The 20,729-nt window shown below is 50.5% G+C and overlaps 5 protein-coding genes across 10 annotated transcripts in view; 1 reads left to right on the top strand and 4 right to left on the bottom strand.

Moving 5' to 3' along the window:
* The window catches only part of LOC117903628 (flotillin-2), an 87,266-nt gene extending 68,131 nt beyond the window's left edge, over positions 1-19,135 (top strand). The window contains exons 3-8 of one of the 5 annotated variants that reach the window (XM_034815900.1): positions 11,193-11,380; positions 12,586-12,624; positions 13,967-14,075; positions 17,272-17,839; positions 17,909-18,092; positions 18,155-19,135. In XM_034815900.1, the coding sequence (XP_034671791.1) occupies positions 11,193-11,380; positions 12,586-12,624; positions 13,967-14,075; positions 17,272-17,839; positions 17,909-18,092; positions 18,155-18,334 (1,268 nt within the window). In that variant the 3' untranslated portion in view covers positions 18,335-19,135. Of the gene's footprint in view, positions 1-11,192; positions 11,381-12,585; positions 12,625-13,936; positions 14,076-16,756; positions 17,179-17,271; positions 17,840-17,908; positions 18,093-18,154 lie in introns of those variants that run through there. The other 4 variants (XM_034815918.1, XM_034815908.1, XM_034815937.1 and 1 more) reach the window with 4 other exon arrangements.
* LOC117903551 (glucose dehydrogenase [FAD, quinone]) lies at positions 392-2,485 on the bottom strand. Its single transcript, XM_034815754.1, has one exon. The coding sequence runs from the start codon at positions 2,466-2,468 to the stop codon at positions 435-437; it is 2,034 nt and encodes a 677-aa protein (XP_034671645.1). The 5' UTR covers positions 2,469-2,485; the 3' UTR covers positions 392-434.
* Positions 3,797-5,751, bottom strand: LOC117903567 (glucose dehydrogenase [FAD, quinone]). Its single transcript, XM_034815778.1, has one exon. It carries the CDS (start codon positions 5,732-5,734, stop codon positions 3,815-3,817), a length of 1,920 nt encoding a protein of 639 aa, XP_034671669.1. The 5' UTR covers positions 5,735-5,751; the 3' UTR covers positions 3,797-3,814.
* On the bottom strand, positions 6,346-8,826 carry LOC117903572 (glucose dehydrogenase [FAD, quinone]). The gene is made up of 2 exons (XM_034815792.1): positions 8,024-8,826; positions 6,346-7,961 (listed from the first exon to the last, which is right to left on the bottom strand). Exons 1-2 carry the CDS (start codon positions 8,403-8,405, stop codon positions 6,463-6,465), a joined length of 1,881 nt encoding a protein of 626 aa, XP_034671683.1. The 5' UTR covers positions 8,406-8,826; the 3' UTR covers positions 6,346-6,462.
* Positions 13,177-15,852, bottom strand: LOC117903654. Of its 2 annotated transcripts, XM_034815962.1 has the most exons (3): positions 15,730-15,852; positions 14,671-15,670; positions 13,177-13,187 (listed from the first exon to the last, which is right to left on the bottom strand). In XM_034815962.1, the coding sequence occupies exon 2, from the start codon at positions 15,659-15,661 to the stop codon at positions 14,681-14,683; it is 981 nt and encodes a 326-aa protein (XP_034671853.1). In that variant the 5' UTR covers positions 15,662-15,670; positions 15,730-15,852; the 3' UTR covers positions 13,177-13,187; positions 14,671-14,680. The 2 variants fall into 2 exon arrangements, with proteins under 2 accessions (XP_034671853.1, XP_034671864.1); XM_034815973.1 differs by lacking the exon at positions 13,177-13,187 and having other exon boundaries at positions 14,512-15,670.
* Positions 19,136-20,729: the final 1,594 nt, after the last annotated feature.

Here is a 20,729-nt window from a genome sequence, read left to right as displayed (position 1 = left end):
AGCCTCGTCGTTTGCCATTTGGTTCAGTGTCCGCTCATAAATTACATCAAAGTCAGCAGCAGCAGCAGCCGCAGCAGCAGCAGCGGCAGGCAACAAAAAACACAAAGAAAAAGAATAAATAATTATCGCAAAATGCTGCTCAATGCTGGGAAATGTGCGCGGTGGCAGAACAAAAAGTCAATTAGATGCTGGTGACAATTGCTCATTGCAAGTGAATCAAGTGCCAAATGCATTCCAAGATCATCGATCAGCTGCCTCGAGAATGTCATCAGTCAGCACTTCCCCAAAGCTCGGTCCAATTGATTTATGAATGTGATAATCACAGGGTTATGCACAGCTGTCACCCTGTCACTCTGCTTTGCCATGGAATAGTCCCATAGATCATTTCAGATTTCAGTTTTCAGTTTTCAGTTCTTTATTGACTTGAGAGATTCCTACCAGCCACCATTGGGGTAGTGCCGCCAGTCCTCCTTTATGATATCCGCACCGCGTTCGGCCAGCATCAGCGTTGGGGCATTGGTGTTGCCCGTGGGAATGGTGGGCATAATGCTGGCATCGATCACCCGCAGGCCACGCAGGCCGCGCACTCTCAGGCGCGGATCCACGACGCCCGAGGGATCGCTGGAGGGCGCCATTTTGCATGTGCCAACGGGATGGTAGATGGTCTGCGAGTAGAACCTGGCCAGGCACTCCCAGAACGCATCGCTGAGGTACTCCACCTCGGGGCAGTTGCGCCACTCGTAGATGTTCAGCGTGGCATTGAGAGCCGCCATCACGGGTGTTTGGGTGAGGCGATGGGCCAGCTTGAGGCCCTCCACCATGACGGCCATGTCGTGGGGATCGTCATAGTAGTTGGCATGGATGAGCGGATGAACGCGTGGATCGGCGGAGCGCAGCTGGACGAAGCCACGCGATCGGGGACGCATCAGCAGCGGCGCAATCACAAACGAGTCCTGATACAGCACCGGCTCGAAGGCTTCCGCATAGTTCTCCAGCGTGATGGCCGCGCCACGCCGTCCCACCATGCCGCCATCGGCCCCGTAGCCGTAGCTGCCCAGGAAGAGCTGCACGTCCGGCCAGTCGAGTCGGGCATCCTGGTAGCGGGTGCTCACGAATCCCATGACCTCGCTGACGGGCATCGCATAGAAGAAGCTGGGGGCGCCCCGCAGGAAGGCGGCCACCGACTCCTCGGTGAGCATCTCCGGCACCAGGAAGGACAGATGCCGCTCCTGGTGGCCATCGAACGTGTAAATGGCGCCCGAGGTGGAGATGTGATCCTGCAGGTTGCTGCCGACGCCGGCCAGATGCTGCACCACCTCGATGCCCAGTGGCTCCAGCTGCTCCCTGGGTCCCACGCCGCTCACCATCAGCAGCTGCGGACTGGCCAGTGCCCCAGCGGCGAGGATCACCTCCCGCGTGGCCTGCACCGTGTACCGCCCCAGGCCGTACTCGAAGACGACGCCGAGCACGCGGCGGGACTGTGGATCGATGAGCAGCCGCTCCACGAAGGCCTTCAGCACAATGTCCAGGTTGGGGCGCTGCCAGCTGCGGCGCATGTAGCCCTTGTTGGCGCTGCACCGCAGCCCGTCGCGCAGGGTGCCGTGGGGTGGGGCGAAGCCGGTCTGGGTGCGGCCATTGAAGTCGCCGTCGGGATGGGCCAGGCCCAGCTGCTGGGCGGACTGCATGAAGATGTCCAGCAGGGGCGAGGGGAAGCGGTACCGCTCCACGGAGATGGGTCCCCCATGGCCGTGGTAGGGGTTGTGCTCGTACCCCGGCACCCGCATGTCCTCCGTCTTGCGGAAGTAGTGCAGAATATTGGCGTACTCCCAGCCGGTGTTCCCGAGCTCCGCCCAGTGGTCGTAGTCGCGCCGATTGCCGCGGATGTACATCATGGCGTTGATGGAGCTGCAGCCGCCGAGCACCTTGCCGCGCGGCCAGAAGCAGCGGCCATCCTCCATGGCCAGGCAGTAGCGATCCGAGGGCTCCGTCTGGTACTTCCAGTCCCAGGGACTGCGCTGGAACACCGGATACATCTGCGGCAGGTCGATCAGCAGCGGCTCGTCGCCGCCAGCCTCCAGCAGCAGCACATTCCAGTGCGGATTCTCGGACAGGCGAGCGGCCAGCACACAGCCCGCCGATCCGCCCCCCACCACAATGAAGTCGTACGAGTCGCGCAGCTCCTCGATGCGTATGGAGCGCACGCGATGCTCTTCGTCCACAATATCCGGCCTCTGCTCCAGGATGCCCTTGTTCAGCAGCAGTATGACCATGGCCGAGGGACCGAGGGTCAGCAGGAACCGCCACATGGTCACAAATGTGTTGATCGCCGTCATTGTTCGGATTTCATACTGATCGCCGATCGCCGATCGCTGATCGCTAATCGCTGTCTGCTCTGCCCTCTGTGTGGCTCTGTGGTGCGCTGAGCCGGCACTTGCCCGAAACTGCTGAGCCCACAAGAGCGAGTGCATTGACCAGAGTGCAAGAGACTTCTTTCTGCATTCCCAGCCAAACACTGTCCAGCAGGAGAATTGAAAACTGTGCAAAGCGAAGGTCATGGCTGCAGAGGTCATGTCCAGTGCTAAAATCTGCAATCCATTTGGCAGATTGCCTCCCGGCACTCCGATAAGATACGGCGGCCATAAGAGCACCTGGGCCATGGGCTGATCAAACAAAAGCCAGCACCAAAGCTACAAAAAGCAACAACAGCAAGCAATGAGCAAGCAATGAGCAAAGCAACAACAACAGCAACAAAAACAGCAAGGGGTAAACCAACAACAACAGCACCCGCAAGCAATGAGCAAAGCAACAACAACAGCGACAAAAACAGCAAGGGGTAAACCAACAACAGCAAGAACCAGCAAGCAATGAGCAAAGCAAGAACAACCACCAGCAAGAAGTGAGCAATGCAACAACAACAACAGCCCCAGCAATGAGCAAAGCAACAACAACAGCCACAGCAAGCAATGAGCAGCTGCGAAGTAGAAGCAAAAAGAGCAAACGAAAATACGATAAGCACATCGAGCGGGTAACTGTGTGGGCGCAAGCGCAAGTATATGTACGACATGCATGTGCGTGTGCGTGTGTGTGTTGGTGTTGCTGTTGCTGTGCATGCGTGCAGATTGTTGCGGTTTACATACATATGTATGTATATTAATCTCGATTCCGCTTTCAGCAATTGGCAACTAATTAACTTGCTCGCTCGCTAACTTCGTGCTTGAGGCAGGGAATCGTCATAAAGATTAGTCATAAATATATTTCAAATTTAAGCAAAACATTTATTTTCTGTCAAAAGATATGAAACAAAATGTTAAGTGGGTGGCACACATAATGGCCAGGTTGCACTGGAAGAAAAAACGGAGACACGCACTCATATTTTCAACTAAATATTTGTGAAAATAAATGGAATTCACTTGGGGCTAATACCAGTTAACTGATTGATGATTATTTTGTGTGTTTTATAGCCGAAATAGTAGCCACAAACAAGAGAAAAAGAACTACAAGAATTACCAAGAGATTGCTTCTAAAATAAGCTATCAAAATTAATCTACTATAAGTTTGACGAATAATCTTTGCATCTTTCGATACCCAGATCTACGGGCAGATATTCAATTTGTAATTCACTTTTAAGTATTCCAATTGTGGTGCTGTTTTCTCTCTGTGTAAGCTTTAAGCTATGAATATCCAAGAGCTTATGGCACCCATCAAAGTGGAACTCAAAACTGTTGCTGCTGCAACTATCGCGAAGGCTGTCCATTTATTTCGCTCTTCAGTCAGCTGCTGCAGGACTTTCTCTATAAATGGATCGTAGAACTGCCTAAATACCAACCACCACCTCGTTGGCCTGCTGATCCTCGATGATCATGCGAGCGCCGCGCTCTCCGATCATCATGGCCGGACCGCTTGTGTGGCCCGCGGTTATCTCCGGCATGATGCTGGCGTCCACCACTCGCAGTCCGCGCACCCCGTGCACCCGCAGCCGCTCATCGACGACGCCGCGGGGATCGCCAGCAGCGGCCATGCGGCAGGAGCCAACCGAATGCCAGGAGCCCACATAAAAGTGTCGAATGTAGCACAGCCAGAACTCGTCCGAGTCCTCGGCCAGCTGGTCGCACGCGGGCAACGGGGGCAGCCAGAGCTGAAGGCCGCAGCGGCGGAAGGATTTGGTCTGTGCCAGCCGCTGGACGTAGCGCACGTAGCGGAGCAGGGTGGCCCGATCCTCGGGCTCCTCCGCGTAGTGGCTCTCGATGAGCGGCGCGCTCGAGGGATCCGCACTGCGCAGCCGGATCACGCTGCGGGAAAGCGGCCGCAGCAGGGAGCCCATGATCTGCAGCAGGTCCGACTCGAGGAGCGCCTGACGCTGGGCCGCCACCAGCTCTGGCCGGAATCCCAGGTACCCGAAGCTGCCCGCTCCGCCGCGCGCCATCAGCGTGTGAGCCACCAGCTGGAGATCGGGCTCGCCCTGGCTGGACCCGGGCGCACTTGAGTTGATGAAGCCCATCATGGAGAAGCTGTTGGCCAGCGGTCCCCGCTGCTCATTCAGCAGATACTCGGCGACGGCGGCAGGGGAGTAGGCGCTGGCTGCCGCCTCCCGAGTGCTGTTCACGGCGCAGTTGCGGGTGAAGCGGAGGTAGAGCGGCAGCATCCCATGATCGTGAAGGTTCCGGCCCACGGGCAGCTCCCTCAGCGGTGTGATGCCCAAAGGACGCAGCTGTGCTGCAGCTCCAATCCCAGAGAGCAGCAGCAGCTTGGCAGAGTTGATGGCTCCGCCGCTCACGACCACCTCACGGAGCGACTTGGCGGTGCGCTCTCCGCCATCCAGGGAGTAGACAACGCCCTTGGCCCGACGGCCAGCCTCGTCCAGCAGCACTCGCCGCACGGTGGCGCCTCGGATCACTTGCAGATTGGGTCTCCGACTGGACTGCGGGGTGGCCAGGTACAGGCGCCCGCTGCTGGCCCGCCTTCCCGCGTTGAGGGTCACTGGCACGTGGTGGGTGTAGCCGAAGCTGGAGCCGGCCAGCAGCGGCTGCTTCATGCGCGGCACTCCCAGCTCGGCGGCAGCCGCGTAAATCAGGCTGGAGAGCCGCAGGTTGAGGGGCTCCACCTGGAAGTAGCTGAGCTGCAGGCGCCGCTGCAGCTGGCGGTAGGCCAACTGCACCTGGGGCCAGTCCCAGCCGCGCAGATTCAGCCGCCGGCGCCAGCCATTGAAGTTGGCCTGGCTGCCGGGCACAAAGATGTTGCCGTTGAGGGCCCCGGTGCCGCCCATCATGCGGCCATGCCACCAGGAGCAGCCCTGCGGCGGCTCCATGGCCAGACAGCAGCTGGGACTGGGCTGGGCCCTGTCCAGGTACATGTACCGCGCGTCGTGGTGCAGCGCGGGACTCAGCGAGAAGATCTCCGACTCCAGCGGCGGCAGCTCTCCCGCCTCCAGCAGCAGCACCCGCACATGCGGCGACGACTCACTCAGCCGACTGGCCACAATGGACCCGGCACTGCCCGCACCCACCACGATGTAGTCGTACGACTCGATCTCCTCCTGCTCCACGGGCGGCTGATGCTGTGGCGGCCAGGCCGTGTCGTTGGCCAGCGCCAGGCTGGCGGCACTCAAGGCACCCGCCACAGACTCCATCAGGGCCAGGCCCAGGCCATTGCTCTCCACGGTGAAGAGGCCCCAAGCGCTGGAAGCTGCCGCCAGCAGCAGCAGCGGGAGCCGCAGCATTCCCGCCAGACCGCACATGATGGACTGTCCGGAATGCCCGATAAAAAGTTAACAATTAACCCACAGAAACATCAGGCATATCGGGTATTATATTGCACATCTTTTTGTTGTTTTTCTGTTGGCACGCCACAAACAAGAGCAACCCTGCCAGCCATAAATATGTTTATAGCGCAGCTCTACACACACACAGTTTACGGCGTGCTGTGGCGCTGTTAATGAACTCCCTGCCCGTCAGCTGATCGCTCTGTTAACTCAACTCAAGCTAAGGGAATTTAATGGCTGACGGGTAGGACTTTTTCAACAAATCGAAGCCATCTGCAATTGGTGTTTGTGTGAGTTCAATCCTTGCTATAAACAGCCAGTGTTGAGCAATTTGTTGCACAACATTTATCGAAAATTAAATGTAAAATCTAAAAATATGCAGCCGAAAGAGCGCTGCTCTCGGGCTTCAAGAGTGTTCGAAACTCTGCAGATTCCCGCCCATCCTTCTACCAGTGTTGTAAAACATTTATGTTTCATTGAAATCATTTAATCGTACATTAAATTAAAATAAATACAGCTTCTACTTACTTAAAAAGTAAAAAAAAAAAAAGGAGCAGATGTCAATAAATATAATTTTGGATAGGGTCAAAAGCTAAACAACTAAAACATTCACTCGGCACTCAGAGACACAGATTCAGACACTCACACACTCAGGCACACTCATTCGAACACTGAGACACTCACTGGGCGGACAGTAATACGACTTAGACGATGGTGTTCTTGATCCAAAACTCCTTGATCATGTCGCTGCCCTTCTCGGCAATCATGATGACGGGCGCGTTCGTGTTGGCAGAGACCAGCTTGGGCATGATGCTGGCATCGATGACGCGCAGGCCGCGGATGCCGTAGACCCGCAGCTTGGCATCGACCACCGCATCCTTGTCCCAGTAGGGGCCCATCTTGCAGGTGCCCACGGGATGGTAGATGGTGGAGGTGTAGCGCCGCACCATGCACTCCCAGAAGGCGTCGGTGAAGAGCGGCACCTGCTCGCATCCCGGCCAGCGAATGCTCGAGAGCCGGGAGCCGAAACGTTGCATGGCCTTGGTGCGGGACAGGGCCACGGCGATCTTGACGCCCTCGATGAGCGTCTTCATGTCGAACTCGTCCGTCAGATAGTTGGGAAAGATGTAGGGATAGTCGAAGGGATTGCCGCTGCGCAGCCGGATGTTGCCCACGCTCCGGGGTCGCAGCAGCATGGGAATGATGCTCCAGGCATCCCGATTGTTAATCGGCTCGAACACGGACCGGTAGAAGGCCTCCGTCAGGCCGTGGGCCTTGCGCAGCTGCGACCCGCCGTCGGAGTTGGTCGACCCAGAGACAAAGTGGAACTCAATGTCCGGCCAGTCGAGGGTGCTGTTGGCATATTTAGTGTTCACGTACGCCAGACCCTCGACGCCGCCCAGAATGGTGAGGGGTCCCTGGCCGAAGACGGCGTACTGCAGCACCGTGGACATGGTGTGGAATCGATTCTCCACAATGGACACCGGCTGATTGACGAGGAAGGTGAGGCCGCCCAGTCCGATGTGATCCTGCAGGTTCTCGCCCACACTCAGCTCCTTGATGAGCGGAATGCGGTGCTTGGCCAGCTCCTTGCGCGGACCCACACCGCTCAGCATCAGCAGCTGGGGACTGTTGACGGAGCCGCCGGAGAGGACCACCTCCTTGGTGGCCCGCACATGGTAGAGCTTCTGATCCTTGACGAACTCCACGCCGAACGCCAGCTTGCTCACCGGATCGATCATGATGCGGGTCACATGCGAGTTCATTGAGATGTGGAGATTGGGTCGCAGCCGGGCGGGACGCAGAAACGCCTTCGAGGTGGAGCAGCGTGAGCCGCGTCGCGTCGTGCCCTGGGCAATCATGAAGCCGGTCATCTTCTCGCCATTCAGGTCGCGATTCTCGTAGCCCATCTCCACGCCGGCCTCCACAAAGCTGGCCGCCAGCGGCGTGTGGTACGGCGCCTCGCCCACCGTCAGATACCCGCCTGTGGCGTGGTACGGGGTGTTGGCCAGATACTGATTGGTGTTGTCCTCCGACTTCTTAAAGTAATACAGGGCATCGCGGTAGGACCAGCTGGGATTGCCCATTGCCTCCCAGTTGTCGTAGTCGTGCTTCGATCCTCGCAGATACAGCATGTAGTTCAGCACGGAGCTGCCGCCGAGCACCTTGCCCCTTGGCCAGTTGCAGCGTCCGCCCTGCATTGCTGGGGGAATAAATGAAACGAGATTATAACGATCTGCCAGGGAAAGTGCTTTGGATATTTACCCAAACAGGAAGTGCCCGATGGCTCCGTTTTGTACTGCCAGTCGATCTTTGATAGCTGCAGATAGCCAGCCATCAGGGGCACATCCGTCAGCTCCGTCTCATCGCCGCCCGCCTCCAGGAGCAGCACATTCCAGTTCTCCACTTCCGTGAGACGATTGGCCACCACGGCGCCGGCCGATCCGGCTCCTATCACTATAAAGTCGTAATGGTCGAGTATCTCGTCGCCGCTGACATCGCTGGGCTTCGACTCGGGATCCATGATCTCCTCGTACTGAAAATAGGCCACGGCCGCCATCAGCATGGGGATGAACCAGCTGTTGCTGGTGGCCGCCGTCACCGCTCCGCCAATCGCCGACGCGGCACCCACAATTGCCGAGCTCATGTCTCTGGGGATGCGATCTACCTATATGGGTCGTCACTCGCTCGTTCCTCTGGCAGTCGTCCAATTCCAAGCGATCCACGATCCGTTCTACGTGTCTGCAATGCCAATTGAAAAGAGTTCGTTGAGTGAGGGGTTAGTGGATGGCAGTGGACATGACATGAAAAGTCTCGCCCCGCCACTTGGTATGTAATCGGGTTAGGCGATCGTCGGGCAAGGCAATCAGGAGCCGATTTTCATGCTTCCATATTTCAATCACGATCTCGCATCGATTCAAAGATTTCGTAACTTGCATTTGTTATGCATACACTCGGCACCTCTTTGTCGCCTCCGATTCGGACTCTAAGTATTACAGGCCCAGATAATCGTGATCGTTAGATCTGTAAGCTCATTGGTAGGCCCGATGGTCACTGATTAGCACGCGTACCCATTTTGGACACATTTCGGACACCCTTTAGATGACACACGAGAGATATTGGCATGGCAGTTGCGGTCTCGAAATCAAATGGATTTACTTTTCCCACAAAATACCCCTAAAAGGTGGGTGGATAAAGTGCATCTATGTCCCACTTTTGGGCATTCTGCTATATGCCCTGTAATTCTTTACGCTTTTCATTCTTCTACCGCTTCTACCTAGGTTAGGGTATCTTTCGGCCGGCCACCTATGCATTTTTGTTTGTCTTATGCAGCTTTGACTTTTCTTTTCCAATTGTTCGTTGCACGTGTGTCTGCTTGGGTGTGGAGTCGGTTCAGGGCTGGAGGGGCTCTCGTCTCCCGCATAAAAGTGAAATCTCCATCTCTATTATAAAACTTTGCTGGGGAGCAAGAAAAAAGTCGAAAAACGGAAAATGCCAGCTACTTTTCTTTCACACAACGGCGAGTGGCATGCAACCATTTTGTTGCACACACCAAACCCAAATAGAGAGAGAGGGAGACTCCTTTGCCTCTCACTTGCAAGCACGTAGGAATGTTGGATGCATCTGTCTCTTAGCTTTCGGACACAACATTTCCTGTCGCCGATTTTTTGCATAATCTGACTTTCAGCAAAACATTCGAGGTGGATGTTGCCGTGGCTGCTGTTGCTCTTTTAGTTGATGCTAGGCAATTACAAACATGTTGCTGTTGACTGTGGGCTGTTTGCTGTTGTAAACTGGTTGGCCCTCTGCCGCTGCCGCTGCGCTGAGAGTTGAATGTGCGCTGCCGCCGCGGCCTCCGCTGCTCCTAATGCCGCTGCTGCTGATCAAGTTCAAGGTACAACAATCGACAAGCAGCCATAGCGCAACGGCAGCAGCAGCCGCTGCCAGCAAGCGGCTACGAAATGCGAATTCGAGTGCGACTGGAGGTGGAGATGGGGGATGATGGACATAGGAATAAGCTGCTAAACAGTTAGTTAAACAGCACCAAAGAGAAATGCATAACAACAGAATGAGCAAGAGCGCAAAGCAGTGCTGGCTTGCAGGGGTCGAAGCTTAAGTTACCCTGCAGCTACAATTAATAAGAAGTTCATAGCATCAGCCATCAAAGTACAGTGTGTAATGAATGGTTTCTATTGCGGCATAGAAAAATTGCTGTAAGAAATTTCTAGAAACAACTGGAAATATGTCTCAACTCGCGTCTCTCCTCTTCGTTGCAAAGATGTTACAAAAATGAGAATACCCTCCACCAGGGTGTTACAATATTTACAGCTAATATAACAACAGAGAAGAAGAGCGGCAGCCACTCGCAAGAAATGAATCACTTTCGTTGAGAAAGCTTCTGCGTAGGCGTCGCAGTCGCTGTCTCAGTCTCAGTCGCTGCTGCTGTTGCTCTGCCAGCTTTGCCCGCTGTCTACCTGCTGTCACCGTTACAACCGGCGTCGCAGGGCAGAATTTTCGTGCGTATTCTTTTTGGAGCCTGGTTCTTATTGACTTTGATTTCTTTTTTGTGATTTTTTTTTGTTTTCGCCGTTGGCACACTTTTGCTGTGCAGTGCTCTCGCACTCTCTCAGCCGCTCAGCCGCTGCTTACTCACTTGGGGGGAGGAATGGATGGATGGATGGATGGGCACAAAGACAGATTCTAGGAACTAGCAATGATGGTGGAGTGGAGCGCGTTTCCTTTGACGGATTTGTTTGTGCTTTTCGTGTACACTTTCTTTCCGCGTGTGTGTTGTGCGTGGTTTAGCGTGTTTTTTTGGATATTCGTTGCGATGCGCGGCCGCACGTTGTGAGCTTCGGTGGCCAACTGAAGCAAGTTATGGAGAGAGGGCCACGCTGGAGAAGCCAGTCACGCCACACACACTCTTTCTCCCGCTCTCTTTCACCTTGGGCTCTCTCATACTCTCTCTCTCTCTCTCTCGCTTGCTGGCTTTGCGCATGCGCAGCCTGCCCAGCTGCATGTACCTATGCAAGTGTGCATGTTCGTGCATGTCTAGTGGCAGGAGGAGGGGCCCTTGGACACTTTGACACCTGAAATGGCCAATTGGCTGCACTTCCTGTTTGGCTTGTCTGCTTACACTGCTGGCTACGAGTCCCCGACGTGTTTGCCGGCACGTAGACAACACACACACACGCACACACACACACAGTCTCTAGTGTGCGTGTGTGGAGAGTGGTGGCGAAATGCTTTCACTCTTATTTTATGGTCAACTGGCCAAAAGCTCGCCCTGACGAAAGGGGCAGACACTCTGACAGCACACCTTTTTGTGGGTCACTGTGGCCGCCCAGTGACGTCAGAAAGTTGAGTGTTAAACATTAATTTTACTTGTAATTTTTGAACCGTAATTTACCTCCTCTCTCTCTCCCTCTTTCAGGTGGCTGCTGCGGCTCGACGAAGAAGCGAACCATCGTCGGCGGATGGGCCTGGGCCTGGTGGCTGGTGACGGACGTGCAGCGGCTGTCGCTGAACGTGATGACCCTGAATCCGATGTGCGAGAACGTGGAGACGGCCCAGGGCGTGCCGCTGACCGTGACGGGCGTTGCCCAATGCAAGATCATGAAGGTACACCCCAATCGTTCCCACAGCGCCCAACCTCAACCCCAGCCCGTCTTGGATTTTCTCTTTATTTCCTTCGGTTTGTTTGTCGAGTACTCTGGCAACCCCTTTGATTCTTCTGCACCACGAATCGAATCTGAACGAAAGTGATTGAAGCTTGGCCCTCCCGTTTTTTCTTTGAGTTTTGTATGCTAGATTTAGTTCCTTTAACGATTATCCCGAGCGTGCATCCAACCCCTCCCCCAGCCATGTAGAGAGAGCCCCACCCCAGGGGCTGGTAGCAACGTAGAGAGTTGGTTTCCCGCTTGCATCTATTATTGGAATTCTATGCATAGTCTAGCCCTAGCCCTAAGCCGCATCCGTATCGAATGTATTTTAATCCAACATTTGGCTATTTGTTTTTGTACAAATTCTTTACTGTTCCGATCCAAACCCGCCCCAAGCAAACACCCCCATCCTAACCGAATGCCTATTTAGCCCTGCAAGCGCCCCAACTCTGCCCGACACCAAGTAAGTTGCGATCACCCATCCCAGTGGTCGGTTCATGTAGCTCCAGCACTAGCCTTACCTTTCGATGTACACCCACAAAGTATCTTTGAAGTAGAATATCATAAAACACTTGCTGCCTTTTATTTGGTTTTCCACATGCATTTTCCTTTGGATGCGATTGTCTTTAGTTTGTTTCTTTAATAAAGTTTTCCTTTGTTCAGTTTTGCCATCAATACCCCAACAGATATTTGATATTTATTTCCCTGGATCTGTTTATAATTTCACATCTTACTCCTTCCAATCATTATGTTCCATTCGATTATAATATTCTTTTTCTGTTCATCTATTTACATATATCAAACTCTGCAAATTGTTCTTCGGTAATTGTATAAATCGATTACTCGTTCTCCGTCGATATCACGTGATTTATTAATCCTCATTTGATCCATTGTTTACTCGATCGAACTGATAACTAACCCATTCGTGCGATAATCCGACTATTAGATCACTTATTAGTGCACCCATTCGATCACCGCTGATCCTCACTGCACCACCTGTGAATTAAACACGCGACTCACAAAAGCACTTGACTCGTTGTCTGATCCGATCTATGCGTATGCTTCTATTTGGTCTGAATTATGATCGATGCGTTCATGATATGTGTAGATGTATGCCTCCAAATTATTGTTCCATTACTTAATTATTTCAATTCGATTTTGCAGTCATCTTCGTATAAGAATAACGATTATAATAACGACGAGGTATGTTTATTATTGCATTTATTTGATTTCACATTCAAACCTTAATTGTTTTTTGGCCTGGTTTCGAATCCTGTTTGAGTTCTTGCCATTCATCGATTGGGTTTATGTTTTCTTTATTTTTATACCCGCTACTCGAATATGTTCTTGATTTGTACACGCATAAATCATAAATATGCTGACTGAGTAGCAGGTATAAAAGTAGAGACTCGGCCCTTGCCGCGTCTCACAACGTTTCCGCTTATTTTTTTGTATCAATCACTGGGACACTCAATTACACACGCACACACATAGCCATAGGGAATATCATTTCACTTTTTCTTTCCGTAATGTTTGCTGCATGTTTCTGTTTTCTTTGGGCTTGGCTCATTCCATTTAAACTTTGAATCTTTTTCATGATTTGTGTTTCGTTTTGTTCAAAGTCATTCAATCATCATCATCAGAAGATGAGGAAGAAGAAGAAGAAGGAGAAAGACAAGTACAGTCTACAAATAATTACAAAAAAAAAAACAATTACAAAAAAAAAACCGAAAAAAAACAAAACATCAAATGAACGAAACGTAAACCTTGTTGACCTTTGTGTTCTACTCTTTTTTCTCTACTTTCTTTTCACCAAACAAAAATCAACCAATTACCCTGCCGATCGATCGTTCGACTCCAACTCAACTCGAATCAACTCGAATCCACCACTCGAATCAACTCATCAAACTAATCCGCAACTAATTGTAAATGATATCGACAAAAACCCAAAATTTAATCACACAAACACACCCACACACCCACACACGCATCAATTACAACTACCAACAAAATCATTTCGAATTGAATTGCGGCCGCCCTACAAAATAAAAAACCAAAAAAAAAAAAAAAATAATAATAATAATAATTATAATAATAATATTATAAACTATATGTATGGTCTACTCGAAAACTGTTCCCCCTACTACTGCCGTTACTGCTACTACCGTTACTGCCATATGGTTACTGCTGTTACCGTTAATCCATGTATCGCTCTCTATTCTCTTTGTCTCTCTCTCTCTCGCTCGCTCGCTCTCGCTCTCACTGTCGCTGTGTGCTCTATGTGTGTGCGTCTGTGTCTGTGTGTGTGTGTGCGCATGTGTGTATTTGTGTGGGTGATCTACAACGCAAACGAAATGTAACCAACCAAAAACCAATCTTCGGCGGATCCAACACAAACACAACTAAAAAAACAATCAATCGATTTATCGATAAATGAAAACAATTCATCAAACAACACACACACACACACACACACACACACACACACACACATACACCACACACCCACGCACAGATGATGAATGTTTATTATTTCCATCATCAGGCCGACGAGCTGCTGGGCACTGCCAGTGAGCAATTCCTGGGCAAGAGCGTCAAGGAGATCAAGCAGACCATACTGCAGACCCTCGAGGGACACCTGCGCGCCATATTGGGTAAGTTCCATGCGATTATACAACACGGGCTACAGTTGGGAGAAATTTTTAATAATACTTTAAGAGCAATTAGATGGGCACCAAATGTACTTTATGCCAGACAACAACTGGGGCTTAGGTGTACTTAGTACTTGGTCCTTAGAGCTCTTGCCAATAGCAATTTGATTTCTCATTTGATTGCCAAGTCACTTGAGCTGCATCAAGTTGCACATAGTTTGCACTCAATCCTCACCCGAGTAACGACATCAATGACAAAAAAATATATATTTGAAAGCCATCCAGAGGATGGTTTCACTTATCTCATGACTGAACAAAATAAACTGCATAGACCCGACCATTATCTTCCCTGCCCTTTCCTGCCATTAAAGACCACTGCCTTCTGTTGTTCTATTGCCAATTTATTTAGCAGTTTATTGCGTGTCAAATCTTCTGGTAATGCATTTTACGTGTGGCTTATTGCAGCTGTTGTTTGGTTTTTGCTTCGTGTCAGTGTGTGGCACCTTAGTACCCTCTTAGTCATCTTCTGTATATTGAATGTGTGTCTTTGTTGGGAAAATAATCAAATTTGGAATACAATTATGAGGAGAAAAGAGACGAAAACAAAGCTAACGACGCAGGTAGACATTGATGTTCGGCTGATCGAACATGTTGATGCTGTAGTCCAGCTCGTCCAGCTCCCGTTCGATCTCGATCTTGCGATTGCGCACGCGCAGCGTGGGCACGGACACGGGCATGTGGTTGTACTCGGCGATCAGTTTGCTGTACTTGAAGCGAGCCTCCTCGATGGCAGCCTTGCGCTCCGTGCTCGTCATGGGAGCGTAGTTCTCGTAGCCAGACTGTGTGTCCTTCTCCTGCGACTGGGACTGGGGCTGGGGCTTAGCACCTGGCTGTGGCATTATCTCACCGGGAGAGTGACGACTTGGCTTGGCATGGACAGAGTTTGTCTTGTACTTGACATCATTGGCACTCGACGTGGCAGTAGCGCTTGACTTGACTGTCGCATTGGACTTGACTGAGAGGCTCGACTTGATTGAAGCACTCGACTTGACTGTGGCATTGGACTTGATTGTGGCATTGGACTTGATGGTCTCCTGGGACGGGGATCTCTTGCTGTGGCCACTCTTCACTGTGGCCGTGGATATCACAGTCTTCACAGAGTTATCGCTACGATGGCTGACTTGAGAATCATTATCCCCGTCGTCCTTGCCGTCGCCATTGCCTTTGCCATTGCCGCGCTTTGATTTTGTGGAGCGGATGGAGCGCCTTGAGGCCCGGGACATGCGCGAGCACTGGGACACATTGTCCGACATGTCACCGCCACCATGGTTGCGGTCCTTGTTGCACTGACAATCCGGACAGTATTGGCCAGGGCGGTCATGGTCGAAGGCATGGGGCTGGACCAGACCGCAGCGAAGCTTCGCCGACTCGTAGGCGGCCGGGTAGCCAAATGCCAAGTCGCGACGACGCATCTGTCCATGGGGCAGCAGCTTCTTCGGATAATGCAGCACCACGGGGCGCCAGAGCGGAGCGCGGGAAGCAGCAGCGGGCGCCACCGGGCCTTGAGTGTGGACCTCAGTCTTGGACATGTTTTGTTGCTGACGAAAAAGTTTTGTTTAGCTTTGAGAAATTCCTATTTTTGTAATGAATATTTTACCTTGGATTACTGTCAGAATAATCTGAGAATTTACAAAATATTAGGAGAGAGAGTTCTAGGCGTGTGCGTTCTGCTTGGAGTGTAAAATTGTACTGAGCTCTCGGTGCCGACACCAGAAAGGGATTGAAATTAGAGGCAGCGCCTGCTTTAGTGCGTGTTTTTTGGAAGGAAGTTCCAAGACGTTGCTTTAGTGATGGAAATGTTTCATCGATTGATGCTTATCGATATTTTCAAAAGAAAAATAATGAATAAATAATTCACTTTTATGGGAACTTACTTTATGAATTGAAATGAAGGGGAAACGAAGGTCGGAACAGCCGCAAAGAAAAGCAGTGGAAGCACAAGCAGTGCACAAGCAGTACTCAAGCAGTGCCAAGCAGTACACACAAATGCGAGTACAGCCATTGGCATTCCCGTTGTGTGAATAAAAGAAATAAATAAATGTTTTCTTGGTCGAATTATACAATTGAAAGTCATGTTCTAAGTGCAGCAGATCGAGCTGTAATTATATATTTCGATGCTAATTGATTCGCCAGAGCTATAGAGGCTAAAACAAGCTCAACAAGTGCCCGAGAGACTCCGTAAATTAGCATGAAATATTTGTATTAGTCTCTCGTACCCTCAGAGACCTTAGCCTTGCGCCGCTCATAAAACCTGATGAATATCTTGCCACACTTTTCATTGTTAATTCAATAAAATGGCAGGGCGGAGGTTTGCTCTCAACTTTTCGAGCAACGACCTTGCCGCCCAATCTACGGCTTTCAATTAAACAAAACTCGAGTCTAGGGCTTGCGCGGGAAAAGTGAGCAAAACTTTTACGAGAGCCGCTCTCAAGGTGGTTTCCATAAGCGCGATTACGGCCATTACATGGCAGACAATTTCAATTTGAGTGCGAATACTGAAACGATTACCCACTGAAAACCCACCAACCAAAGCCGGGTCCGGGCTAGGGCTGTGCCTGGTTCTCTGTCTCGCTTTCGATTGCTTTCGGTCCGCTGTCAGTTGTGAGCTCAACGCGACACGCTCTGGTCGTGGGGTCTCTCCGGGTCTCTCCGTTTCCCATCGCATGTGAATTATTGCCGTGTAGAGTTTTGGGTGGTTGACCTGTGGGTGACCTTGATCACAGAAGGATTCGATCGTTCCATTTCTGCGCAGTGACGCCATCGTGCTGATAAGGCCGGCGATAAGACTGCGCCAAATGACGTCAGAGCGCGAAGACAGCACAAGAAAATGCTTTGATTAGAGGCTACCGAAAGCCAGATAGATACTCGCAGATACTTTGTATAGATAACCAGATAACCAGTGTAGATAATTGTGCCAAGCCAATAAGCAGACCTGAGCCGTGGCCGCGGTCGTGGCGCGACAGTTGGCCGGCGACATGTGCGTCGTGTGGATGGGCGTCTTCAAGGTGGCCCTGATAGTGGGCGGCACTTGCTTGGTGGTCAGCCGGTAAGGCAATCGATTGACTCCGACAACCCACCCCTGCAACTCACACCCGTACCCCCATGCTCACTTGTTTCCCCTTCTGTTTGTGTCTTGCAGGAACGCTTACAGTCGAAGAGGTGTACAAAGACCGCGACCAGTTCGCGGCCTTGGTGCGCGAGGTGGCCGCACCTGATGTGGGTCGCATGGGCATCGAGATACTGTCCTTTACCATCAAGGATGTCTACGATGATGTGCAGTACCTGGCCTCGCTGGGCAAGGCGCAGACCGCTGTGGTGAAGCGCGACGCCGATGCCGGCGTGGCGGAGGCCAATCGAGATGCCGGCATACGGGAGGCCGAGTGCGAGAAGAGCGCCATGGACGTCAAGTACTCGACGGACACCAAGATCGAGGATAACACGCGCATGTACAAGCTGCAGAAGGCCAACTTCGATCAGGAGATCAACACGGCCAAGGCCGAGTCGCAGCTGGCGTACGAGCTGCAGGCGGCCAAGATCCGACAGCGCATCCGTAACGAGGAGATCCAGATCGAGGTGGTCGAGCGGCGCAAGCAGATCGAGATCGAGTCCCAGGAGGTGCAGCGCAAGGACAAGGAGCTCACTGGCACCGTGAAGCTGCCCGCCGAGGCGGAGGCCTTCCGCCTCCAGACCCTGGCCCAGGGCAAACAGTGAGTGGCAGCAAGCCTCCCGCCCAACCATAGTTCATCCCATTCATGCTCTTCTTTACCCCGAAACAGATGCCAGACCATTGAGGGCGCCCGCGCCGAGGCGGAGCGCATCAGGAAGATCGGCGCGGCCGAGGCACACGCCATCGAGTTGGTCGGCAAGGCCGAGGCGGAGCGCATGCGGATGAAGGCTCATGTCTACAAGCAGTACGGCGATGCTGCCATCATGAGCATCGTTCTCGAATCGCTGCCCAAGGTCTGTCCACTGGATGGAGTGCTCTTTTGGGTGTTGAATATTAATCGAAAACTCTTTCGCAGATTGCCGCCGAGGTGGCTGCTCCGTTGGCCAAGACCGAGGAGATTGTTCTGATCGGCGGCAATGACAACGTGACCAACGATGTGACCCGCCTGGTGGCCCAGCTGCCGCCGTCGATCAATGCCCTCACCGGTGTGGATCTGTCCAAGGTGCTGGCCAAGATACCCGGAGCCAAGGCGTGAGACCTAATGGAGTGGGACATCCAGCACATGGCAATGACAACGTAACGCAACGCAAAGGAATTGTAACTGACCAGGAACGAGCAAAATAGAGAAAGTTGGAGCTAGAGATGGGGCTGGTGCAGCGAGATAGAGAGAGAAGGAGAGAACGTGGAGCAGGCATTTGCTAGAGCGAGACGCAGCAGCAGCAGCAGCAGCAGCGAGAACGGGAGGCGTTGCCATCGGGAAATGCAATCGAACATAGCAAAATGTACTCCGATATTATATTTATATATTCAGACACAAGCAGATGTGCCTGTCTGTGTGTCTGTGTGTGTATGTGTGTGTGTGTGTGTGTGTGCGCTTGGGTTGTGTAACAATCAAAAAATGAACGTTAATCTCAGCTAAAGTTACGCATTTCGTACGCAGCATTTTGTGGCCTTTTCTCCAGTTGAACAGAATCAAATACAAACAAAGAAACACAAAGCGAGAAAGCTACTTATAAACGTATATTTAAATATATATTTACACACGTCTACACTCTATATATGTACCATATATACATGCATAAAGTACAGTCTATAAATTATGCTTACATCTACTTAAGCCACGAAATTGTTCTTCGAGCCTGCCACTGGGGGCCGCCCACCACATTTGTGAAGCTCGCTTCCATTGCCAAAAACAGTGTTGTGCAGCACTCTCTCTCTCTTTCTCTCTCTCTCTTTCGACTCACCACGAACTCCTTTGGGTTTTTGCATTTCCCAACTGTTCAAACTACTGAAACTGCCCACGAATGGACCAAAGGAGCGAGAGAGAGAGAGCGAGCATCAATCAATTTCGGTTACTTGTCGCTGCACAACACTGTTTCATCTCCAGCTTGAGCTCTTCCAACACACACACACACACACACAAACACACTCGAATTGCTCTCGAATCGTATTTGTATTCAGTTTTTTGTGCACAAAAAGAGCAACATTTGTATCCCACATTTTATGCCCTACCTTAACCATATTGTATGTATTTCTGATGTATGTTTTGTTATCACCCAGTGTGGGTCCTATTCTAGATATTCGTCCCGCTCCTTACGTATTTTTTCTCGTTTTGTTTCGTTCTCTTTATATTAATATTACCATAATTATTATGATATACTTTAATGGACGCATTTAACAACTTTCGGACTTCATTTAGCAAAACTAACAAAAATTACATACCAAAAAAAAGAAAGAAGCAAGAAAAGTAGAAGAGAGGGCCTCATTTTTGTTAAATATATATGTTTACACTTATGTAACTGGAATTTAGTTAAAGCAATTTTCGTCCTCCTTTTCGATTGTTTCCTGCATTTGTTTTCTAGCGTAATTAAGCTTAATTTGTTTGAGCAATATCCCAAATGATTATCCAAAGCAAGCACACATTTTGCATATGTATCAGTAATACGCACACACACAAACACACACCCATTAGACACACACACCACACACACACACACACCTACAACATATATACATCTATATTTTTTTTTCTATTGTATATTAAGTGCAAGTAATTTACATAAATCGCAAGGCCGCGTACCAGAAACAGCTAAAGTGCAAGAGGAAAACATCTAAACGAAGAGAAACTAAACTAAATACTAAAACTAAATAAATCAAATCTTACATTTTGTGTATTTTGTCGTAAATAAATAAATTGAAAAATAAATGTAAAGATCTATTTGGAAATACTCTTGGGATGTGGAAATAGCCACATAAAAGGAGTGTGCCATCAGAAAGGATTGCAAGTGGGCAGGGCCGTTACTTTTTGGGTGAATTAATCAAGTCTTTTATTGCTTATTCAGCTCCACTTTGAAATAGTTGAATAAAAGAACATTTAATAGAGACATTCCGATGCCTTAATGATATGATAAACCGTTCTTTGATCTTGTAAATACTTGAAGTTTGAGTAATACTTTTCCTAGCTTTGCTTTTCCCTTGACTTTTATCGTCTCCGAACAGATAAAACCATTTATTTTGTGTTGTTGTGCATTTGATTCAAGTGAAAACATAGATCGCTTATTAAATTCAATCTCGTGAATCATTTTGGTGTTGGTTCCTTTGCGTGCACAAATGTGGTAAACATTTGTAGACAATAATTCAAATGAAACATTCAATTGCAAAGCACATTGAAAGGCAATCACGTAGTTCACGTACCTAGCTTAAAACTGAAAATAATAACAGAACGTGTGATCCACACATCACTTTTGTGGCTGCCCACGCTGATATCAAATGTTGCATATTTGAAGTCAAAGGCAATAAAATGCTCCTTCAGAACTGCAACCTAATTTTTGACTCTTGATAAATATTTGCAGTGTACTTTCTAAAATACAAATAATTCCGACTATTCCCCTATGCTTCCCTCTCCCAACCCAAGGACAAAACAAATGTTC

The sequence above is a fragment of the Drosophila subobscura genome, chromosome A, assembly GCF_008121235.1.
Source record: "Drosophila subobscura isolate 14011-0131.10 chromosome A, UCBerk_Dsub_1.0, whole genome shotgun sequence".
Taxonomy (NCBI): domain Eukaryota; kingdom Metazoa; phylum Arthropoda; class Insecta; order Diptera; family Drosophilidae; genus Drosophila; species Drosophila subobscura.
The sequence above is the reverse complement of the archived record's forward strand: the minus strand, read 5'-3'. Positions and strand labels throughout refer to the sequence as shown.